General features: G+C 40.4%; 1 protein-coding gene across 2 annotated transcripts in view; it reads right to left on the bottom strand.

Moving 5' to 3' along the window:
* The window catches only part of b4galt4 (UDP-Gal:betaGlcNAc beta 1,4- galactosyltransferase, polypeptide 4), a 31731-nt gene extending 10697 nt beyond the window's left edge, over window positions 1-21034 (bottom strand). Inside the window, exons 1-4 of one of the 2 annotated variants that reach the window (XM_060833487.1) lie at window positions 20740-21034; window positions 8534-8937; window positions 4801-5033; window positions 3079-3266 (exon numbers count right to left, since the gene is read on the bottom strand). In XM_060833487.1, the coding sequence (XP_060689470.1) occupies window positions 3079-3266; window positions 4801-5033; window positions 8534-8795 (683 nt within the window). In that variant the 5' untranslated portion in view covers window positions 8796-8937; window positions 20740-21034. The remainder of the gene's footprint in view (window positions 1-3078; window positions 3267-4800; window positions 5034-8533; window positions 8938-20739) is intronic. The other variant, XM_060833488.1, reaches the window with a different exon arrangement.
* Between the last annotated feature and the right edge of the window lie 5002 nt (window positions 21035-26036).

Raw genomic sequence — 26036 nt, 5'->3', positions numbered from 1 at the left:
GCCAAAGATGGCTGTACAGTTGTATCATTATATATTCAACATTACAATGGCAACTACAGTGGGGACAACACAGCACCAACAATAACAGCATTCAAAACGGACAAATGAGGATCATCTCACACCTCATTAGCGAAATGTCCAGAAAATTACTCACCTAGAATTGTTACTGAAAATGGAGGGTTTGAGTTATAAGGTTGTATAGGCTGGAATATTTTTCGTGGAGATTGAGGGGTGACCTTTTAGAGGTTTATAAAATCATGCAGGGCACAGAAGAGATGAATAGCAAAGGTCTTTTCCCCGGTGTAGGGCAGCTCAAAGCTAGAGGGCATAGGTTTAAGGTGAGAGGGAAATGATTTAGAAGGAACCCGAGGGGCAACATTTACACACAGAGGATGGTTACTGTGTGGAATGAACTGCTAGAGGAAGTGGTAGATGCAGGTACAGTTACAACATTTGGACAGGTCCGTGAATAGGACATGTTTAGGGGGATGTGGGCCAAACGCGGTAAATAGGACTAGTTTAGCTTGGGAAACTTGGTCGGTATGGACAGGTTGGACTGAAGGGTCTCCTTCTGTTTTGTCTGACTCGATGAGGGAAACTGTTAGATGCAAACATTTGGACAATGGGATCCTGGTTGAAACAGAAAATCTCAGAAATGATATAATCAAATTACCATTGGAAAAGAGTAGCTGTCACCATATTTGGATCTCTGGCCAGTTGGCAAGAGGTGGTCACATAGCAGGTGCTCACACAAACCAGTCCTTGCACATTTCAGTACCTGGTTTCCTTGAAAATCAAGATAAGCAAGCCAGACACTGAAGGAACAAGAGCCTGAGTGGGTTCCTGCTCTCATTCTCTTTACATCCACTCAAGCTTTTTAACTGTGGCTTCTGATGATAGTCGGATACAAAGGTTTTTTTTGAAAACGCAACCCAACACTGTCTCCAGAAGAGCAGAATAACCATCCACCTAGATCTGTGAATGCACCTCAATGTCAAAAACAGCTGGAGCACAGGGTTCAGCCTGATACTAGCTACATCGTAGCATTCAAAACCAGTACACACCTTCAGATTTCTGAAGGTGGCATATCAGACATGAAACATTCAACTATTTCTCTCTGCAGACTGAGCCACCCTGAGCACTTGCCTTCCCACCTATTTGTGTGTAACCAACAAACTTAGTGATTGTACAGTCACTTTCCTCGTCCAAATTGTGACTATAAACTGTCAATAGTTCTGGCCCGAGCACTGATTCCTGACACATTCTACTAAATACAATTTAGCATCCTGAAATTGCCTCCTTTGTCAAAACTCTCGATTAGTTGGGTAATCCTCTATCCATGCCAATTTGTAGCTCCCCTCTCATTTGTGTAAATGTACCCGCAAACAGGTCAAGGAGACTCTTCCAGATGCTGGGAGCAGAGAGGATTGCAGCACATCCCAGTTCCCAGAAGCCAAGAGCAGCAACACCTTCGAAGAAGAGCCAACAGTAAAGTATCAAGAGTATTTTCGTATGGAGGGTGGAAGGTGGATGGAGGAAGGATGACTTTTATTGCAATTACTCAACGCGCGAAGTTTATGTACAAATTTGACGAGGAAAGTAGAGCGTTGCAAATAAAATAGGAAAATGTAAGATTGCCTGCTTTGGCAGAAATAACAGAAAAACAGAATATTCATTGAAATGGAGAGAGACTGCAGAATGCTGCAGTGCAGAGGGATCTGTTGTAAAGGCAGGTTGGTGCTTTAGGCAAAAAGGAAGGAGTACAAAAGGGTATTTTACTACAGCTGTAAAAGGAACTGGTGAGCCCACACCTGGGTGACTGTGTACAGTTTTGGTTCCATTTCTTAAAGGAGAGAAATAACATTGAAGTTTCACTGGACTGGTGAAAGGCCAGTCTCATGAGAAGATTGGGCCTACACTCATTGGTGTTCTGAAGGAAGAAAAATTAGTTTATGAAGCAAAGATTTTGAAAGGATTGATTATACAAGTATTGCTCTCTTTCTGGGGAAATCTGGAAAGAGGGATCTCCTATAAACAATGGAGACAGCATACATTTCTTCTTTCATTATTGTCAGTCTTTGGAGGTCGCATTCACTGAAACAATGGAGACTGCTTCATTGACTACAGTCAAAGTGGAGTGGAGAGGTTTTTGACGTACATGGGAATCAAATGTTCGGGAGTAATGGACTTAAGGCTACAACCAGGTCAGTCACATTCAATGGGCTTGGAGATGCAGTAAGGTGGAATGAGGGAGATGTGGAGGAGGTAGAGAGAGGCATGTGAAAAAAGAAAGTGTGTGCGAATGAGGAGAAAAGAAAAAATGCCTTTCTGGTTGAAGTTTGTAGAATGCGATACAGGAGCTGTTGAGCGCTGGGGCAGGTTTAAAAGGTCGGACTCTCAAATGAGGAGGAATATTCCCTCTTGTTGCTGACTGCCACTGAACTCTGGCATTTCAGTCTTATCCAGTGACGCTACTTACTACCAAACTTGGGCTGTTACCCTGGGGACCCCTCTGGCACAAAGGTCTGTAATGCTGAAGGTTTTATTTCTTTATTTTTATAGTTCTTCCAAAGATTTTATCCCCAAGATTCTGTACCTAGGTACCTTTGTATCTAAGCTGACGCCATAAGTGGTGACTTGTAAACATTTCATTGTACTCGTGCGAGTACGCCTGACAATCAACCTAACTCTAACTATGCTGACCTTGCCTGCAATTCTTTCTATCTTGCCTCCAATACATCCTAACGGATTTGATGGCCCAACCATGATCAACAACATGCTACGTTCTGGAAAATGGGAAGTTAATGACTTAAATATTTCCAACCACTCCCATAACTTCAAATGCAAGTGTGTGTGTCTGTGTGTGTGAAGTGATCTTTTACAATTTCATTGTCTTGCTTGATAAATCAGAGTTGGAAAATTAACTCTGGCAGCGTGCTCCAAATTTTGCCTTTTTTTTTAAGCTGAGGTTTCTCCAAGTCAACACACTGGCCTGTTGGGATTATTGTACAACATAACAACGAAGTGACGCACCTTTCAAACCACACGTCAAAAATCACCTTCAACTATGGCACCTACCTGTATCCAGTAGAATTCCGGCCTACAACAAGGTGTTTTGGTTCATGATCACAATGGTACAGATTGAAGTCATTTTCTGGTACAAGATCAACATCATGGAAAATGAAACAATCCCATGGGTATTCCTTCAGTGCTTCCAAGAAGCCCACATTCAACAGCTTTGCTCGGTTAAACACTCCATTACCAGCCTGAATGAAGAAAAGGTTTCTGTCAGCCAGGATATTTCAGGAAGAGTACATTAAAATGTATAAAAACTTCCAATTTTCCCACTAATTACACAGAAAGCATCTTACCTCCTTTCAATATTGCGAGATTGATATTGAGCTGCCTCAACAGTACACACTGAGCTTTATGATATCATTTATAAAAAGCTGAATTTGAGTAGTAGACTTACTGCAGCTCAAAATACCCCATTATATATTTTATTTCTAAGTGGCTACATTATTACTTCACCTTGAATTAAATACAATGAACCCACATCACTGTTAACTGGCACAGTATCATGAAAAATTTTCCATTGAAACATTGTTAGCGTGTCCAGCGGAGAGTCACAAGGATGATCCCTGGAATGGTACGCCTAACGTATAATGAACAGCTAGGGATCCTGGGATTGTATTCATTAGAGTTTAGAAGGTTGAGGGGAGATCTAATAGAAACTTACAAGATAATTCATGGCTTAGGAAGGGTGGACAATGGGAAGTAGTTTCTGTTGTCGGGGAGACTAGGACCCGTGGGCACAGACTTAAGATTAGGGCGAGTCAATTTAGAACGGAAATGAGGAAATGACAGAGTGGTGAGCCGTGGAATTCATTGCCACGGAGCACAGTGGGGGCTGGGATGTGAAATGCCTTCAAAGCAGAGATTGATCATTTCTTGCGAGATCAAGAACTTAAGAGATACGGGGAGAGTGCGGGTAAGTGGAGTTGAAATGCCCATCAGCCACGATTAAATGTCAAAGTGGACTCGATGGCCTGAATGGCCTTACTTCCACTCCTATGGTCTTATGGATATATAGGAACTTTAAAGTAACAAATGTAGAAGATGATGATTGGAATATGAACTACTCTAATAACTGATAAGTTGCCAAGGTCCATAGAGAAGAAGTTGATCTTCCAGAAAGCAAAAGAAAAGAGCAAATGTGCAAGAGAAAGACAGCAATGACAACAATGAAATGTTTTGTGTGAATTCTCTTACTGTTTCTTCTAACAGAGTTGATTTGGAGATGCCGATGTCGGACTAGGGTGTACAAAATTAAAAGATGCACAACACCAGGTTATAGTCCAACAGGTTTACTTGGAAGCAAATAAACCTGTTGGACCGTAACCTGATTTTTAACTTTATAACAGAGAAGTGGAAGAGGATAAAGAGGAAGACTGAAAGAAGTAAAAAACAAAAATGGGTAACAAAATAGTGCAAATTTAAGCAGAGATAGGGCAGAGATACAGAATACACAAGTCGAAAAAAAACACATACGCAGATGCTCCTTAATTCAAGAAATGTAGAAACAAACAGATAAGAGAAAGAGATAGGGAAGGTAACAAAGATAAGCAAAACTCTTGTTTAGTTTTGGTTAGCAACTAATTTACCAGCAATAACAAAACATTTATGCATTCAATGTCCAAGCATAATTTAATACTAGCATAAAGTATGTGGATAACATTGGTGCATAAATACAAGATGATCAAAGTTCAGCTTCCTCTGTACCCCTGGGTAATCCAGTACCTGATTAATAATATATATCCCATAATCCAGAAGCTGCCTCTGTAGAAATGGATGTAAATGCTCAAGTAAGTAAAGGAGATGTCTTTCCCGGTTCCTGTACGGAATCAGTATAGCAACACGCTGAAGAGCATGACATTCTTGCGGTTTGCACCTCCCTTCTTTCACTTTTGGGTTTCTTTTCTGAACTTCTTCAAAGGTTAATTGTGCATCAAATTTTAATCCTGTTGCACCACCTTAACAAAAAAGGAATCAAGACAAGGAACAATATTTTTGATAGTAATCACATCTTCTTTAACATTCCACCTTAATAAAATTAAGCAGTAATTGTTCTCAAATTTTATTAGAAACAATTGCAGCCAAGCAACACACTCTTGGAAGATCAAATGTTGTGCTTCTCACACTTCATAAATTTCAAAAATATCTTCCTTTTAATGCTAAGATTTGGAATGTCTGCAGGCATTCTATTTACATGAATGCTAGCTTACATCATTAGAACAATTGGGAATCTACATAGGAACTGGAGTAGATTATGCAGCCATCTGAACCTATTCCAATTAGATAATGCCTGATCTGTAACTCAATCTACTTAATGATATTTGATCATAACCCCAGATATCCTCACCTAATAAAAATTGCTTATTGGTACAGAACTTGAACATTGTTTAAATGAAAAATATGTTACCAAAGCTTTTCAGAACAAAAGCCAAAGAACTGAATCTCATCCACCCCAAGCTATAGCACCACAAACCTTGTACACCCTCTGCGCTGATTTGGTACATCTCCCCACCTGTGCACACAGCAATAGCTGTGGCAACCACTTTCACCTCCTGCAACATCTCCCTCTTTCCTATTCTGAGTAAGCTGCCCTAAATAGGGCAGAATGTCAAGATGGATGGCGTATTATCCACAATTCAGCTCCTCATCCATTATGAGACTCAGACTGCCCCAAGCAGTGCCTGGCCTGATATCAGAGCCTGTCCTTGACCTACTGTGTTGGGGACATGAGTGAAGGCTATCTTCCTTATACTTGACTGAGTCCTACTAACAACTACGATGGGCTTCAGGGCTTTCTGTCTGTGCTAAACATCAAGGCCAGACAGTAGTTATATCAGCTTGGTATCTCTGGGTCAAAGCATACAAAAACATACAATGCAAGGCTAAGATACTGTAAATTAAACAGTGAGAGTAAACACTAAAAGAACAAGCAAACAGCCCCCAAATGTAGTCTGCTCCTGAACATGATCTGGATGCAATCCTGAGTACACAGTGATATTACTGTAGCATTACAGCAATGGTCATCAGTAATACCTGAAGTGCAGAAGCAGCCTGTAAATGAATCGGAGATGTGAGTTCAAGGTAGGACGCTGACACACAGTAGCTGCCAATGCCCGTGGACATAGTGTGTGTGTGTGGCTGGTGCCCATGACTGTACTCTGAGATGTTGGTGCCTGGTTTTCAACATGGAGGTCATTTGGTGCAAGTGGCGAGTTGATTCCGCGAGTTTGTTTCATTGCCTTTCCTGCCAACACTTCCCTCCCTACCCCCAACATGCTACGAGTGAAAAACATAACAAAATGGAGCAACTTGCTCCCAATGAGTCTTGCTGTACTTGTTGCTGGATCCTTCTTCACATCTCATTGCAATCCATGCCACCCAGAATGTCTCACACACCAATTTATACTAGAGCATAAAATAGAGCGGATTGGTTTGCAAGTTGCAATATTAGTACATAGGTCATATGCCCAGCAATTGAATCTCTCAGCCTTTGGCGGTTCAAAATGGCCACTGCATAGATCTTACTCAACCAGTTAGCACTTGCAAAACCCAAAATAAAATGTCTACTGTTAGATACAATACAATGATAAATTTGCATGTGCTACCTAACTTTGAGTGCTTATTGCTACTCAAAGAAACTAATTTGAGTGAATTATGGGCTGGATTAATTGTCTTTTTGATTCTTGCTAGAACAGCCACACAGAGAATAGGTACCTGTACATGAATGCAAACAAACAAAATTTGTGTAAGCCTTGTACCTTTTATTGAACCAGGGAGGAATCATTCTCCATTATGAATAAAAATCCCCTTTCCCTCTTGTGTAACTTGTTGTGATTGTTGGAAATTTGGCATTCTTGCAATTGTCCTGATACGTGCAAAATGAAACACTTCTGTCACTTCATTTCACTCTTTTGACCAATATAAAAATCTATCTAAAGAAGTCCAAGTGACCCAGCATCCACAGCTTTAAGTGATATTGATGGGGAGGGGATGCAATGGAAAGAATTCCACTTTTTCACTATATAGTGTGTGAATTTACTTTCAATTGATCTGGTTCTCATTTTAGAATTCTGCCTGTTTGCTCGAGGGGAATAATTCAAAACAATCAAGTTTCTCAATATTGACTCTAACAATTCCTTTTATTTACTTAAAAAAAACTGAATTAAGCAACTCCCTCAACCTTCATGGCATTAGCTGTGACTCAGTGGGTAACACACCCACTTCACAATTAAAATGACAAGGAACTTTAATATCAAAGGACTTAATTGGCATATTTATATATTTCCTTTTGTGACCTGTAAAGGCAAGCTTTTCATAGTAGCAAACTAAATGCCATAATGATTCATTAACTTCTTACTTCAACCTTACCTCAAGGAGAAAAAAAGTGATTCTTACCTCATGCAATTAATTTAGTAATCACTGAGAATATTAACTATCTCACAATGTTCATTGCTATAAATGAGTCAGCATTTTACATTAAAGCTCTGGAAGTTCCAAAAACTTAAAGAACAAGCAAGCAATCTAACTTTAACTTTTTTTTTATAAAATCCATTCAAGCGATGAGAGTGCCAGTGGCTAGGCTAACATTTAATGCTCATTCCTAACCACCCTAGAGGGAGAGTGACAGCAAGCTGATGTCTTGAGCTTCTGTGGTCTTTGAGATATAGGATGCCCACAATTTCTAGGATGTAGTCCCAGCGACATTGAAGATAATATATTTCCAAGTCAGGATGATGCATGGGTTGGAGGGGAACTTGCAGGTGGTCCATTTATTTGCTTCCCTTGTATTTCTAGATGGTATAGATCACAGGTTTTGAAGCTGCTGTTGAAGGAGCCTCTTTGGAGATGTTGCAGAGCATCTTGTGGTTAGAACACATTGCTGCCACTGTGCATCAGTGGTGAAGGCAGTGAATGTTGAAAGTAGTGGATGGGATGCCAATCAAATGGGCTGCTTTGTCAAGCTTCTTGAATGTTATTAGAGCTGTACTCATTCAGGCAAGTGAGGCATATTCCATTAAAGTGTTGTAGATGGTGGACAGACTTTGGGAGACCGGTCTCCCAAAGTTAATCCCTGCAATGTTCCGAGCTTCTGACCCTCAGAATAGCCACAGTATTTGTGTGTCTGATTCAGTCCAATGTCTCATCAATGGTTAAACCCCAATACGTCAACAATGGGGAATTTAGCAATATAATGCCATTGACATTCAAACAACAATGGTTAGATATTCTCTTGTTGGACATGGTACATACTAATGTAAACTTATATTTTCAAAAATACACACATTATACATATGCATCTTCTAAACCATCTTTTTGCTTGCCCTAGATATAGGAACTAAAGTGAATCCACAGCTAATGCTCGTCATCTGAACTTAAGTATATACCACACAATGAATAAAGGTCATAAATACCTTCTTCCTCTCCCAAATACTATATATCAAAATTTCCTAATACTTACGTAGGTAAGGTGATAGAAAAGCACACAGTGGAAGACTTGTTGGAGTTGGGGTCACTGGCTGTGGTTTTTGTGGACCTGTTGATACGATTTGAACTCCAGTCCATCGTTGCACTTTTTGTCCCAAGGGTTGTGGATTTACTTCCCACACGAGGTCCTGGATATTGTGAGTTACTATCCAAGTAAGAATAGAGCCAAGACTAACAATAATTAGCAGCAGCTTCAATCTTTGTGGAAAACTGTAAGTTCCAAATTTACAAGCCATAGTACAATGATCAAAGGTTAATGAAGGCAATAGCTTATTGACTAATGATGTGATTAGATTTGGCAGGAGACTGCGGGTTCACTTTCTCTTCAGTTAGTTGTTTTCTTGCCCACAGCATATTTTGCACTGCTCGGGATCCAACCTGGAAGACAAAAGGAATGTTATAATCTATAGGCTCAATCCACATTCATTAAACAAAACCTTAGATTGAAAGCAAACATATCTTTTGAAACTTGCAATAAATCAACAGAACTAATAAGGCTTTCTCAGTACCAGCGCCAACTTTTGCTATTTATTTCAGAATTTAAGAGAAGGAACAAAGAATTACTGAATTTTTTTTATATTTGAAAAAGAATCCTACATCTGTAGGGCCAAGTAAACAATCATATTCACGCATGCAGGCATTTTTTTCTTTTTCTAGGTATACTTTCTGGTAGCTCACTAGTCCCACGATGAACAAAGTAGACTCTTACGACCTTTGAAGTAGGCTTTGTGGTTCTCCAGAAAACAGTCAACATTTTGTGATTCAAAAACTAAAAGCAACATTACATTACAGCCACTATGACAGTGCAGCAAGAGAAATCAGAGGATTGCATACAAAACAAAAACGACTTCTTAAAACCATGCCGTCACTTTCATATCACAGAACAAACAAGTAACTTGATCATTTTTCAAAGAAGTGAAAATCAGATGGATGAATGCGTACATTTGTCAGTACATTTTCCATGTTATTAGCCACTGTAGCCTCAAAACAAGGAAATCTGAAAAGAGCCTCACAGTTGCCAAACTTCCCATGAAGTGATCCTCAAACAACCTTGGTGATTCTCTCAACCCCATCAACTATAATCATTGTAATACAGTGAAAATACTACATAAAAGCAAATGTCCCAATTCTATTCAAGTCTGAATGACTTTCCATGTCACTCAAGTATCAAAATATTGAAGTTTTGAAAAATGTCCTTCAACAAGTATATTTGTGGCTTGTTGCAGCTTGCAGAATCATGGAACTGCTCCAGCACCCTGTTTGTCACGCTTTGTTCTCTAAAGAAGCAATTTACCTTTAGCCGTTTTAAATCTTTCCTTCTTTTTGTTTGCTCTCTGTCATGGATTTAAATCAAATTTATACCACCCTGCTTTAATGTCAGTGAAGATTGTCCAATACAACTGGGTGGCACAGTGACTCAGTGGTTAGCACTACTGCTTCAGAGCTTTAGGAACAGGGCGACTGATTGTGTGGAGCTTGCACATCCTTCCCATGCTCGAGTGGGTTTCCTCCAGGTATTCAGTCTTCCTCCCACAGTCCAAAGATGTTCAGGTTAGGTGGCTTGGCCAAGCTAAGTTGCCCACAGTGTCCAGGAATGTGCAGGCTAGGTATGTTAGTGATGGGAAATACAGGGCAGAGTGGGTCAAGGTGGGATGCTTTTCAGAAGGTTGGTGTGGACTTGATGGGCCAAATTACCTGTTTCCACACTGTAAGGATTCTATGACTGGTTAATTTAGCTATACTTTTGCTAGCCCCATTCACAAATACGCAATCCATGCAGAATATGTTACAAATAGAATGACATTGAACATTGCCACTCAATGTCTTGAAGTGTGCAGGGTAGCTGTAAAAAAAATCCAGACCATCGTTTTTAATAATTTTGGACGAAAAGTGGTTTGATTCTAAAGTCTGCTCCTCATTAAATGAGGAAAGCACTTCACAAATCTCACCTATCCAAAACCTACTAATTGCATCCAACAACAATTAAGCAATTATTATGCAACTGTGGTCACATTATCTGTCAACTCTTGCAGGTGATATTCTTTACGGAGTCATAACCACGAGAAGCAAAATTGCCAAGAGAAAAAAAAAATCACTGGTGGCTGTGATGAAATAGCAGAAATACTAAACTATTTAGCTTCATCAAAGAAAGAAAATGTTGATCAGATAGACATGACATTGGAAGTCAAGAAATGATATAACCACTTTTACAGTGAAAAGCAGCAATATTAAGTAAACTAATCAAAGAAGATGAAACCCCAAATCTAGAGGCAAACATTTTAAAAAGAATCTAGGTAATAGATTGGGGACGGCTGAAAATGTGTTGCTGGTCAAAGCACAGCAGGTTAGGCAGCATCTCAGGAATAGGGAATTCGACGTTTCGAGCATAAGCCCTTCATCAGGAATGAGGTAGGTTAAAATTTAAGGGAAAACAGAAAAGGACAAGAGATGGGAAAAGGGTTATTCTGATAAAGCTAAAAATCACAACACCAGGTTACAGTCCAACAGGTTTTTTGAAAGTATAAGCTTTCAGAGCATGGTTCCTTCATCAGGTAGCTTGTGGGACAGGATCATAGGACACAGAATTTATAGTAAAAGATTATAGTATCATATACTGATATGATATATTGAACAAATCTAGATTGTTCTTAAGTGTACCATCTTTTAGAATGGGTTGCAGGTTTTGATTCATTAATATATAAATCCCAGAACTTCTTAAAAGTCATATTCCCGGAGGTAGTTTAAGGTTTTATAAATAAAAAGGTGACATCTCAGCTCAGACAATGCATTAAAGGTGCAAGGTTAGAGTCTGCATGCATTCCAATCTTCAGTCAGACCGTTCTACTTCCAAAATAGGAATTTATAAAATGTTACATGGACTGATTATGTGACTCCAGACCCACAGCAATGGGAGCAATTAGGGATGGGCAATAAATGCTGACCTAGCCAGCAACGTCCTCATCCCATGAACAAATTTTTTAAATCTCCACTTTTTAACATATATGACATATTAACCTACATGACGTTAATCAAAACACAATTTATTCAAACACCATACTTAAAAAGAGGAATTTAGAATAACAACTCAATTGGAAAATTTAACAGAACAGTAGATGCCGTAACTATCACTAATTAACCGTTCCAATATAATAACATCCCATAAAAACACCCCTTGGGAGGAAAAAAGGCAAATTCAGGTAACCCAGCAGCAGAGGGAAACCCCAGCTACTAGCTTCCATTTGGGGGAGTCCAGAACAAGAGGGCACAGGTTTAGGTTGAGACGGTGGGCACTCAGAATCCTCACTGTTTTTGGAAGTAAAGGTTTAAAAAGAGTGAATTCCTTTGGCATTTCTAATGATTTCCAGCTGAGCAGTGACTAATCTAAAGTGTAGTCCGTTCACAGTTTCAGATGCTATCTCTGTGGTAGAGCGGGCAGTGGCTAAGTGCAGCTATCTTTGGTTACAGAATTAATCAACAAAGTAGCAGATCACTTACTCCATACAACGCGCTAAAAATTAATTTCAGGAACTGTATAGGAATGCAAAAGTACCAGCATTGAGCAAATGAAAGAAAGAGTTGCACTTATATAGCATCCTACATGACTTCAAGTATCCCATGTACTTTACAGCCAAGGACGTACTTTCGATGCATAACTATGTTGCAATGTTATCTTCTCAGGAGATGGGGTTCAGACAAGGAGGCTGCATCACAAAAGCAGAGCTTTATGTGCCACATGCAAACAATTTGGAACAAGACGTTAGCTAGAATAGCGTATCGCTGGGCGTCCGACCTCCCGGCCTCAGCATTGACTCGATGAAGTAGCCTCTTAACCCAGCGTGGTGGCCTTCAGGTGGTATGTGGCAGTCTGTCAGCTTGGCATGGCTCAGTGCAGTCTTCTAGTCTCCAGGCCGGGAGATTGCACTGGTGTCACTTCATGAACCCTGGGTTGAAACCAGGTACACAGTCTGGAGTCGAGGCCCGGTGTGGACTGGGTTAGAAAGCCACTATTCTAAACTTTTTTTTGTCCATTTTATATTTTATTTCTAAAGCTGCAATGCTGGACTTTTCTACTTCTCTATTTTTTTCAAGAAATGTAACTGACAAAGCTGTACTTAGGCACCTTTGTACCCAAGATAATGCCGCAGGTGGCCACTTGTACGCTTTCCACTATAGCCACTGGAGTACACATGACAATGCAGCTAATTCTAATTCTCATGTATTAAAGGGGTGGTTTTGGATTAAATATCTCTTTAAGAAAAGGAATTCAATTCCTAAAACTCTACTCTAGTCACAATTTAATGGTATTTACATACCCAAGAGGGATCTCATGTAGTTGATGTAGTTGTGTACAGTCAAAAATGAATTAAATCAGCAGCTGCCAGAATGGGGTGAAGAGGCACATTTTCAACTTGCTGCACTGGTATCTGATTCAGTTCATATTGCTAACAATCTCAAACATGCACAACATCTGACCATTAGAGTCAGTTGACTATAGCAAGCAGCACACCAGCAGACCCAGAATCTACACCTACCTGAAATGCTAGTTTTTAAAAAATATCACAATTGCTTGACTGACACTCTTCAAATTTGCTTCAACTTGAAAGAAAATGATATCTCAGTTAGCCAAGATATCAAGAAGACCAACCCAGAAAGAAAACACATTTAAACAAAAAAAGCAATACTTGGACATGAATGGACTGGCCACACTGGAACTACTATTTTTTTTGAACTGCAGAAGATGAATTGGTCCGACATATCTCATTCATCAGTTTTATTGCTTTTTATGTCTTCAGGAAAAGGAGCTGCAGAATGTCAAGGTCAAACCAGGGCAACCTAGTAAATTGTGCCGCAGGTGTCAAAAGATATGCAGAAACTATTAAAATGAGTGATACATGACTCATGCAATTTAATATGGGCAAGTATGAAGTGATACACTTTGGAAGAAACAACATGGTGAGGCAGTAGAATCTAAATGGTCCGATTTTAAAGTGGTTGGAAATTCAAAAACTATGGGATTGCCTATTCACTGATCCCTGTTGAGGTCCTAGTTACAAAAACAGTATTGAATACCTGTCATTACAAATAGAGGCAGTGAATATAAAAATAATAGAAATGTGCTAAACCTGTACTAATCACTGAGGTCTCAAATGGAGGTGCAAGAACAATTCAATATTTCTCCTTTTCAGAAGGTCATCAGGCTTTTGGAGGGGTGTGCAGGAGATGTATCAGTATAACAGTATGGGCGTGAAAAATTAGAGAGGTTGAGATTGTTCATTTTTGAGCAGAGAAGATGAAGGGAAGATGTAAGAGTGGCATTCATAGAACATAGAACAACAGTGTGCAGAAAAGGCCCTTTGGCCCTCGATGTTGCGCTGACCTGTAAACTAATCTAAGCCGATCCTCCTGCCGGATTCTAGGCTGAATATTTTCCATCAACAACCACTCACTGCCTTGTTACAGAAAACCGGTTTCTAATCCAAACTGCTAAATCACCCTCAATCTCATGCCTCTCATTTTCTCCAAAAGCCTACCACATGGAACCTTATCAAAGGCTTCACATTCAAGGGTTCAATTCAAGTTTCGATATTTCCTTGCATTGTTTGTTCTCGTTCATGAGTAAGTTATGAAAGGTCTCAGATTTAAAATGATTGGTGAAGGAACAAGGAGGGAGATGAACAGGTAATTCTTCCCACAATGTTTGTTTGGTGTCTGATTTCATACAATCAAAAGGCAATTGGAAACATTCGTGAAGATGATTAATTTGCATGGTTAGAAGTATAATTTCAGGCATGGGAAGGAATTAGATGGCTCTTTCAAACAGTGAATACAGTCATGACAAACAGAATGGTCTTTCTTTTCTACCATAGAATTCTAAGTTTCAGCGGCTTAACACTTAACCTGCTTGAAGAATGTTACAGGCTTTTTTATTGGATCAGAGCAGGATCCAATAACACAAAGCAGACCTTGTATCATGCTTAGTGTCCTCTCGGAAAGTTCTGTTTATTCAGGCAGTAATTCAAAAGTTTATCTTTAGATAACAGTGTAACCCTTTTCTTCTGGTCTCTCAATTCAAGACATTTCTGGTCTTGTTCAATTCTGACATATAATATTCAAAACTGTTTTCCTCGAGCAATCCATTCAAGATGGACAACTGAAAAATATCACACCAGCTCAGTGCACGTTAGAAGATGAGTGTACATGTTTAAAAAAGTTTCTTCAGAATCTGGACATGGTTAGTAAAGCCAGCACTCACTATACAGCTCTAACTGCCTACAAGAAATGGACAGTGAGTCACCTTTGCAAGTGAATAGTTTGAGACATTTCAGAGGGCAGTTAACAACCAACCTATTGCCGTGTGTTGGAGTCACAGACAAGTCAGATCAGGTAAGGACAGCAAAGATCATTATTAAACCAGACAGACAAACAGACAGACAGACAATCTGGTAGTTGGTATCACAATTATTGAAGACTTAATTCAGAGTATTTGAAATTATCTATCTTTAAATCCTCCAGCTGTCAGAGAAGGATTTCAAACCTATGGTTGTGGATTGTTGATCTAGACCTCCCAATGACTAATCCTACAAAAACCACAATGCCACCACTCCCAACTCATACCAATTAAAACAGAACAGGTTATTCCTAATAATGTAGAAACATCATGTATAAGAAGTGCCAATAACTTGATGATACTTTTACATCTGCTACAGCATAGAATAGTCTGCCTAAGATCATCCAGGATTTTCTATAATTTTGGAGGAGAAGAGAATGCTGGCTGACTCAGGTCAGTTTGTAAAACCCAAGCCACATGTTGTGAACTCATGGAATTAACCAGCCTCAGTATAAACAATTCTGCTCTGTGCGTTATTACAAGGGATACAGCAATAAAAGTTACAGCTTCAATCACCACCTTACAAGCTTTGAAATTCTGCTTTGGGTTTCCTGTGGGTTTTTTTTTAAAACAAGATGTAAAATTACACATTTAACATAGAGAGAACAGGAGCTCTCAGTGAGCAATGCATAATTGGGCTTGGTACTGATCCATCGAGTGTAGGAAATGCCAAAGCTTAATCTGATTTTAGCGGAACTCAGGAAAATAAGTCAGATATTCTTGATGCTCTCAGGCGACTGATTGCATGATTTTGTCTGTGTATGTGCATGTACATATTTGGGGGGCAGTGCAAAAGGGAGGTAGGGAGAAACAGGGCCACAGTTCCTACTTATTCCCTGATGATCCTGTTAGAAAATGTCCGCCCAAAAACAGCTGAATAAGAAAGTTTGGAACTTGCATTGTAATGTCCTGTGAAATAGCTGTCAAGCTTCCAGCTTTGAGCTCATAAGCAAAGCACGATCCCTTGGACCAGTGGGATACACTCAGGTGCCAATGTATGCAGACTTTCAGGAGTAGGGCAAAAGTGAGGCTTATGTTAAACATTCAAAAATACAGGTAGTTCCTCTATAACGCGATGGTTGCAAACCCACTTTATAGAAAAAGCACGCTTGAGAAACAGCGCTTGAAGTGTTGGCGATGTAATTGCATTACAGACAATGCAATTTTTAAAAGTTCTTGCTTTAGAAACAGGGTCGCAAATTCTTCAATCTTGTTACAGCAAGTTTGCGATCACGAAACCTGCTTTATAGTGGAATGACTTGGAGGATTGGTTTCTTGAAAAGTGTGTTATGAAACAAAGTAGGCACCTGACAAGTTCTCTAGTTCCCTTTCTACTCGCAAAAATTTCCCAAAAGGCCTGGACTCCCAATGAGCTCAAACCCTGAAGCAATAGCTTACTCATTCAGAGATGCTACCCACTTGGCTACTAAGTAGCAGTGTAACAGTGGTCTTCTTGATTTCAGGCCCTTCTGGTTATTCCATATCCAGGGTTTTCATCAGCATTGAACTGCCTTCTAAACACAACAGGAGGCCGTGACATGGTGGTGACGGCACTGGGCTTATGAACCAGAGGTGCAGGCAAATGCACCCAGGACATGGGCTCAAATCTCAACATAGCAGCTGGTGGAATGTCAATTCAATAAATAAAACTGGAATTGAAAGTGAGTCTCAGTAATGATGCCCTGAATGAAACTCTTATTGTCATGAAATTCTATCTGGTTTATTAATGTAGTTTCAGAAATCTGGCACCTAGTCTGGCCTACGTGTGACTCCAGGCCCACAGTAAAAGTGGTTCATTCTTGACTGCCCTTCGAAATGATGTAGCAAGTCATTCAAATTGAAGGACAATTAGGGATGAGCAACAAATACTGGCTTTACCAATGACACCCATATCCAATGACCCTTCAAAACTGCATAGTTGATCAGCACACCAACACATTGGCTTCCACACACAGCTCTTGGAGGCTTCCCCACCATAAAAAATTATTAGAGAGAGTGCTGATCACATCCCATGAAAAGAGGCTAAGCAGAAAAGAGAGGTAGAGAAGCAGAGATATTTACACATGTCAATTGTACTCAGCTACACAACACAATTTAATACTCAGTGCACATGAACCACTCTAAGTATGTAATGTAATAAAGAAAATCAAACATGTGTTACAAGACATTTAGCCCTCCTTCACCAGGCACTCCTCCTTTTCATTAAATGTCAAACAGTATTTCCACACCTGTCAAGAAATTGCCCAACTGGGTGTCTGCAAACAAAGGCACAGAGACTGTACATTTGCAAGCTACTCAGTAGCTACAGAGCACTCATGAACAAATCAGGTCCATTACTTGATGTGTTCCTATCCAACGATGACAAAATAGTTTTGGAAGAAGATGGTCTATTGTAATGCATTCATCTAAAATTATCCTAAAACTTTCCATTCCGATATACAATTGAATATGGGATGATTTCAAGGTTGTTTTTCCAACACCAGTTTTGACAACTGGAAGCCGGTGTCAAACTCAAGACAATCATCGGACAATCTACTGACTGGCAGATAGCAGCCAAAATACACAGGACTCCTGTGGCACTTTGGTAGTAAATCTACCTTTGAACCAGAAGGCCAGGGTTCAATTCACACCTGCTTCAGAGCTATCTAATAACTTCCATGAACAACTCAATTAGGAAACGTCTATACGGGGTAACTAAGGGTCTTGTTGTCCAATGGCAATGTCCCTACTTCCAGCTTTGGATCTGGAGTTGTTTTCTATAACACATCTGAACAGGCTGATTGAAAGAATCACCAGGTAACAATGAAATGTTCGTCAAAATGGTGCGACGTGATCTTCTATGTCAAAGGGTGCAGCAGGCCTCAGTTTAATATCCCACCTGAAAAATGACATTTTTGAAAGTGCAGCATCCCTCAGTACTGCACTGGAGTATTGGCCTAAATCATACAATTCATTCACGTAGAATCATAGAATTCACAGTACAGGAAGAGGTCATTTGACTCATCGTGCCTGTACCAATTCCTGAAAGAGCTTCCCAGCTAGTCCCATTCTCCAACTTAACCCCTGTAGCCCTCTAATTTCAAAATATATTATCTGCTCGCTTTTGAAACCATATATGGGATCCATTTTTACCACTCTCCCAGGCAGCGCACTCAAATCCTAACAACTCCCTCAGTGAAGAGGTTTCTCATCTAACTTCTAGCTCTCTCTCATTGACAATATTGAAATTGTGACCCCTAGTTACTGACATATCAATTAGTGGAAACAGAATATCCTTCCTTACCCTGTCAAAATTGTTCATAATTTGGAACACCTCAATGAGGTCACTCTTAATCATCTCTGCTCCAAAGGAGAACTGGCCCGATTTCTCTAATCTTTCTTTGTATCTGAGATCCCTCATTCCTAGTAATATTCTTGTAATCTCCTTCACACTCTCTCCAATGCTTTAACATCCTTCCTTAAATGAGGTGCTCAGAACTGAACACACTATTCCAAATGCAGTCTAACCAATTATTTGTAGAGATATAGCTTCACTTCATTGCTTTTAAACTCTATGCCTCTATTTACAAACCTAGAACAATCCTTTAAGCCTTCTTAACAACTGTTTCAAGTTGCCCGGCCACCTTCACAGAACTGTGCTTGTGAACCTCAAGGTCCTCTGCTCCTGTACTCCCCTCAAAGTTGTACCACTGAGACTGTAAAGTCTCTCCATATTTCTTCTATCAAAATGCATTACCTCACGTTTCTCTGCAGTGAAATTCATCTGCCAGGTGTCTGCCTGTTTGGCTAACTTGTCAATGACTCTCTGAAGTCATCCTCACAATTCACTATTGTCCCTACCCCATTTACAAATTTAGAGATATTACCCACAACACCCATCTCCAAATTGTTTATATAAATCAGAAAGAGTCCCAACATCAATCTCTGGGGAACACCACTTGTAACCTTTGTCCAATCTAAGAAATACCCATCGATACCTGCCCTTTGCTTCCTATCTTTTAGTCAACTTCTAATCCATACTATCAAAGATCCATCAATCCCAAAAATTTCTAATTTGCTAACCAACGACATCAAATCTTTACTGAAAATTCAAATATATAATATCCATAGCACTACCCTCATCCACTGCCTGTATCACTCCAAAGATCTCAATTTGTCTGACATGATCTGCCCTCAGCAAAGCCATGTTGACTGCCTATTATTAGTTTATTTTTTCCCCAACTGTATATTTACCTTATCCTGTATTATGGACTCCATCAGTTTTCCCAATATTGATATTGAGCAAACAAGCCTGTAGTTTCCTGGGTCATACTTTGCCCCTTCCTTAAACAATGGTGTCACATTTGCAATCCTTCAGTTCCCCTGGACTATTCCTGCATTCAGAGGGGCCTGGAAAATTTCTGTCAACTCTGCACCTTGACCTCTCTCTGCAATCTAAAATGTCTCTTATCTGGGCCTGGCAACTTCTCTACCTGGAGGATTGCAAGCCTCTTTTCAACTAGGCCTTTGTCACATTTTCTACTTTGATAAAGACAGAGGCAAAGTACTCGTTCCATATCCATTGCTTCAGAGAGTAACTTACCCTATTTGTTTCTTATAGGTCCCACTCTATCCTTCACTAACATTTTTACTTTTAATTTTTGAAGAACATTTTCCTATTTAAGGCCAGCCTGCGATCCTTTCCTCCTGTTTCCTCTGAGCCTTCGTTATTCCAGCCTTAGATTCAAAGTTTGGAAGAAGATTTGTAGCTCGGGTGCTCGTTGTTGTGGTTCTGTTTGCCGAGCTGGGAATTTGTGTTACAGACGTTTCGTCCCCTGTCTAGGTGACATCCTCAGTGCTTGGGAGCCTCCAGTGAAGCACTTCTGTGACATTTCCTCTGGCATTTATACTGGTTTGTCTCTGCCACTTCCAGTTGTCAGTTCCAGCTGTCCGCTGCAGTGGCCGATATATTGGGTCCAGGTTGATGTGTTTGTTGGTAGAATCTGTGGATGAGTGCCATGCCTCTAGGAATTCCCTGGCTGTTCTCTGTTTGGCTTGTCCTATAATAGTAGTGTTGTCCCAGTCGAACTCATGACCAGTTATCCTTAGTAGCCACACACTCAGATGACAAGCAACATGAGTTCGACTGGGACAACGAAAAATCACCTTTTCCATTCCCCATCTTCAGGCTTTTGCTCTCTCTTGCTCTTCCAAAACTAGGACCATTAGGCAACGTATGAAGTGGGTCCCTTAACTTCAAAGTCTTCAGACTCAAAAGAGTGGAGTTCTCATTTAAATGCCACCTAAAGAAGTGCTTCAGCAAACACCATTCCAGCCACATTTCATTACCAGATGGAATATTTACCTTCATTTTATTAATAGAATTCCACACTTGAAACATTCTGACAAGCCCACTGCTTACACGCCTCAGTCAGAGCTAGCATTGCCATCTTAAACAGCAACTAGAATCTGTCAAATGGCAGATAAAACACTTATTCAGTGGAGGAACATCCGCTGTGCTGCAGACAAGGCTTGAATCAGGAACTGTTCATGCAGTTGTTACGGCGACTGGCCGCTTGCGTTTGTCTGCAAAGTCTTTCCTTCCCCGGTGGGGAGACATCGCTGGCTCACTTCCCTGAATACACCCAACACCGTTCATTAGAAACGAGAACAGCGGGCACACCAGGTTAGAACACCTCATCCAAACAACAACAAAAAAGCACAAACTTAAACAACACAGTATCAGCGCTCTTTTAAAACACAGTCACATGTATTAGATGGAGGGGTGAATATAAAAGCTGAGAAGAGCTCACCTTCAATGTGGCTGCCGTGGTGCTGGGGGCTCGGTGTGGAGTCTGGGCTCTGGGAATGAACCTTCCACGGTAAAAAGCACAGAGCGGACCCAGCGCGATAGAGCCCCTGTCCTCCCTGCGGTCGCACCCCAACCAGAAACGCCGCTAAAAAAAAACTGGCAGACAGACTGTAACACTAACTCACCGTGACTACAACAGCCAGGCCTCCAGCTCCTCCTGGATTCTCAGAAGGGAGAAAAATGGTTTCGACTGAACGTGGATTGTACCTCCCTTCTCCCCGCCCCCAATCTGCTCTCCGGTCTGACTGTGTGTGTGTGTGTGTGTGTGTACAGCAGTTCCTGTCACTGCGCCTGTTACTGTTAGCAGATTGGAGGAGAGTGAGAGTTACCCCCAGTGCTACCCTGGCATAAAGACTGGGTCACCACAAATACAACAGTAACATCTATGTTTGTACAAAAACAATAATCCCATTATAAGATCCCGGCTTGCGCCACTTGGAACTATTCCGGATTTTGCAGTAATTTGATATTTTGTAAATAGGGAATCCTTTTACCTCCGGATTGTTAAAAATAACTTTTTCAATGCAGTTATGGTTTCGTGACCTATAATCATGTAATAGAGGCTTTCAGGTCGAGGCCTTCCCACTGATGAGATATGACATTCCCCCTATGCTGACAGCAGGAAGGTTACTCTGGGTCAGTGAGTATGTAGTTAATAATACTGCCCTCTAAGTTGGCAGAGTCCTAATGTGTTTGAGGGAGAATGGCAAATAGCTTGGACTTTAGCCACACAGACGGAGGACTATACTGTATATTAATCAATTTAATACTAACCTGCCAACATTTATAAAAGCTGACAAATGGCTTTAAAAAGAAAGCTGCCACAACACCTAAAAGCTGGCAAAACAATTTACAACTGAAGATCAGCCGTAGATAACCAAGGCCATTATTTTCCAAGGGAACAAAGTAACCTTAAAGTAACAACAACCTTTTTGTTGCATTAGATGTCAGGATTATGATATTTGTTTTGGATTTTTTTGTGAAAGCTGGCCTCCATATGATCCATACAAAGGAAATGACCCGACTAGTGTGTAATATAAGGGAGGGGGATGGGAGACAGTGGTTAAATGGGGTCAGAGCATTTTGCTGAAAATGTGTTGCTGGTTAAAGCACAGCAGGTCAGGCAGCATCCAAGGAACAGGAAATTCGACATTTCGGGCAAAAGCCCTTCATCAGGAATGAGGAAGGTGTGTCCAGCTGGCTAAGATAAAAGGTAGGGAGGAGGGACTTGGGGGAGGGGCGATGGAGATGTGATAGGTGGAAGGAGGTCAAGGTGAGGGTGATAGGCCGGAGTGGGGTGGGGGTGGAGAGGTCAGGAAGAAAATTGCAGGTTAGGAGGGCGGTGCTGAGTTCGAGGGAATCGACTGAGACAAGGTGGGGGAAGGGGAAATGAGGAAACTGGAGAAATCTGAGTTCATCCCTTGTGGTTGGAGTTGGGGAGACGGGCTGCCTACTTGCGGGAATCTGCTGCACCCGATGTGGCCTCCTCTATATTGGGGAGACGGGCCGCCTACTTGCGGAATGCTTCAGGGAACACCTCTGGGACGCCCGGACCAACCAACCCAACCACCCCGTGGCTCAACACTTTAACTCTCCCTCCCACTCCACCATGCAAGTCCTTGGACTCCTCCATCGCCAGAACATAACAACACGACGGTTGGAGGAAGAGCACCTCATCTTCCGCCTGGAAACCCTCCAACCCCAAGGGATGAACTCAGATTTCTCCAATTTCCTCATTTCCCCTCCCCCCATCTTGTCTGAGTCGATTCCCTTGAACTCAGCACCGCCCTCCTAACCTGCAATTTTCTTCCTGACCTCTCCGCCCCCCACCCCACTCTGGCCTATCACCCTCACCTTGACCTCCTTCCACCTATCACATCTCCATCGCCCCTCCCCCAAGTCCCTCCTCCCTACCTTTTATCTTAGTCTGCCTGACACACTCTCCTCATTCCTGATGAAGGGCTCTGACCCGAAACGTCGAATTTCCTGTTCCTTGGATGCTGCCTGACCTGCTGCGCTTTAACCAGCAACACATTTTCAGCTCTGATCTCCAGCATCTGCAGACCTCACTTTTTACTCAGAGCACTTTGAACAACTTTAAGCATATAAAATTATTAATGGGCATGGTAGTATAGGTGCCTCTGTCTCAGTGGGTCGAGAGGTGAAGTTATATTCTCAAGGTACAGAAATAATCATTTAGAACTGTGACAATGAGAAATTGCTTTTCAGAAGTTTAAGTTTTTTGGGGGATTCACCACTCCAAATAATGCCCAGTTTTGAGTATATTCAAGACTGAATTCAATAGATTTTTAGATGCTAAAGGAACCATAAGGTTTGGGCACAGGGTAGGAAGTTGAAATTGGTGTATAAGTTCAGCCATGTATCCTTTTTCTTACATTCTCATGAAATGCACATAAGGAGATATTAGGACAAGTGAAAAGTATGTTTTAAGGACAATCTTAAAAGATAAGAGTGAGGTAAAGAAACAAAGAGGAATTTTAGAACTCATGGACGAGAGAACTAAAGACATCCCAGCTAATGGTGTAATGAGTAGAAAGTTGGTGATGTGCAAGAGGCTAGAATTGAAGGACTGTGTGGAGTAGGTCAAAAATCACAACACCTGATTTATTTGGAGGCACTAGCTTTCGAAGCACTGCTTTTTCATTAGGTGGAGTAGTGCAGAGAATTAAAACACAGAATTAGCCATTTGGCTGAGTTACTATGTTTGATTTTGATCTTCTGCAGAAGCAGTAATCCTAATTCCCTATAGCTGCCCTGTTCTCATAGTAACATATTTCTCTACCCAGCTAATCTATTTTGCTACAGTCACTAAATCTGGTCAGTGTTTTAAAAGCCACAGGTTAAAAACCTGCTGTGTTAAATGTCTCCCCTGTTGTCTGTCATACGTTAAATCAGACATCTATCTTTCTTCAATGTAGACTTTTAATTACTGGAAACAGTCTGAATTCCTTCCACTTTGTTCCACCTTTTCACCATTTGAAATGCTGTATCAAATCAGGTCATAATCTGCACTATGATAACAAAATAAAGACAGTGAAGAAGAATATTTTAATAACAAGCTTAAAAGAGAAGTAGAAAAATTAAGAGGTTTAGAGAAGGATTTTTAGAACTCAGGATCCAGACAAAGGTAGGTATGACAGTCAATGAGAGGACAAATAGAAAGGTAGTGATAAGCAAGAGGCCAAAACTGATGGACTATGTTTGTCTTGGAGAGCTTTGGACCTAGAAATGGAGCAAAACAATAGAGATATTTGAGATCAAGAGTGAGAATTTTAAAATGAAGTTATTGTCAGACTGGGCAGCACTACAGTTTAGCAAGTAGAGGAATGACGTGTGAAACAGTCTTGGTATGATTTAGCATATAGACAGTAGAGTTTTGAATGAGAACAACATTTGTGGTGCAAGTTGAGAGATCAGCTAAGACTGACTCAAATCTAACAGGAGCATGGATAAAGATTACCACAGCAAAAGAGCTGAGACAAGGACATAGCTGATGTTATTCTGAGTGTCCGAGTACATGTAGCACAAAAAGTTAGTATGCAACTAGTAGCTAACAAATGGATTGTTGGCATTTATTGTCAGCAGGATGGACTAAAATGTCAGGGAGTTTTGCTATAGTTTTGCAGAGTATTGATGAGACCATACCTACACTACTTCTACAATATTGGTCTCCTTAATTGAAGGATTTAATTGTATTGGAAGCAGTTCAAATAAGCTTCCCGGGATATAAGGCTTGTTGAAGGAAGAAGAAGAAATGCACTGATTGGGCCTATAACCCATTAATATTTAGAAGAATGAAAGGTTGTACAATTGAAACACAAGATCCTGAGGGAACTTGATGCTGTTTGTGCCAGCAGGGTGTTTCCTCATGTGGAGGGGATTGAAAACAAGGGACAGTGTTTAAGAATGAATGTTTCTGTTTTAAGACAGAGATAAAGAGATTTTTCTTCCTCTTCGATGTTCTTAAGTCTGTAGAAATTGATTCCTCAGAAAGCAGTGGGGCCAGAGTCATTGAAGGTATTCACTGGATGGGTTTTTAATCGAAAATAAAATCAAGGACTATGTGGGGTGGGAAATGGGGAATTGAGACCCCAAGCAGATCAGCCATAATTTTGTCTAAGAGCAGAATAACCTATTCCTGCTCCAATGTCCTATGTTCTTCAGTATGGAGGTCAGTCATGTTGGCAAGAGAGAGAGTGTAGAAATAGAAACTGAGCTTAAGCTCAATTAGGATGCTATGTGTGTTCAGATTTATTTGATCCTTAGAATAATTTACTGTACCTTATTTTGCAGTGTCATCCAATAATGTTTTACCACAGCTCCTCCCAAAAATAGAGTTCTACTCCATGGACTCTGCTCAGATAATTAAACAAGACTTTTCTGCTTCATTGGGATATTAAGGAAAGATACCGGTGGGATGAACTTAATTTATGTCTGGAGAAAGGTCTTATTTTATTAATTCATTTGTTATGTTGTCATGAGAAATAATATCTGCAGATACATCTATTGCTCTGTGCTGACTCAGCTAAATTTATTATGCAGGAAGGGTTCACAGTCAACTCCAATCTGATGCTGATGTAACATCCATCCTACAGAGAGCTTTCAACAAGAACTGCATCTGATTCTTTTCAGAAAATTTCTCCCCATTGGCACCGAACAGAACCTAACTCAAGCATCCTCATTGCTGCCCTAGTGTCAGAGATACAGGCTTATTCACAACTTATATCTCACAATTTTGAACCATGTATCTCAATCCTTTACAAATCCAAACACTTATTACAAACTACTACTTTAATTTATTTTTACATGACTTTTTGATATACACATCCATTTAAGGACTAATAAAACTATTTTATTTCCAGGACTTGTTATCAAATAATGCAAGGTCCCTTATAGATAAGATATTGAACAAAGTTATAAACCAGCAAACAATGGCATGCGTTTAATTAAGGTTATTGAAGAGATTAAGCTGACCATTGCTTCAGGATTAGACTTGTGGTATTCTAAATCGACTTCTGTACTTCAAAAGCAGAGGCTCAAGGTTAGTAGGACTGCAGGATAAAGAGAAATCAATTGTAGTCTAACATTAATGGTAGTATAACATGAAACAATATCAAAACAGGTCAATAGTAGCATAGAACAGTACAGCACAGGAACAGGCCCTTCAACCCACCATGTCTGTGCAAGCCATGATGCAATTCTAAACTAATCCCATCT

The sequence above is a fragment of the Hemiscyllium ocellatum genome, chromosome 12, assembly GCF_020745735.1.
Source record: "Hemiscyllium ocellatum isolate sHemOce1 chromosome 12, sHemOce1.pat.X.cur, whole genome shotgun sequence".
NCBI lineage: Eukaryota > Metazoa > Chordata > Chondrichthyes > Orectolobiformes > Hemiscylliidae > Hemiscyllium > Hemiscyllium ocellatum.
This window is presented reverse-complemented; position numbering and strand designations above follow the sequence as displayed.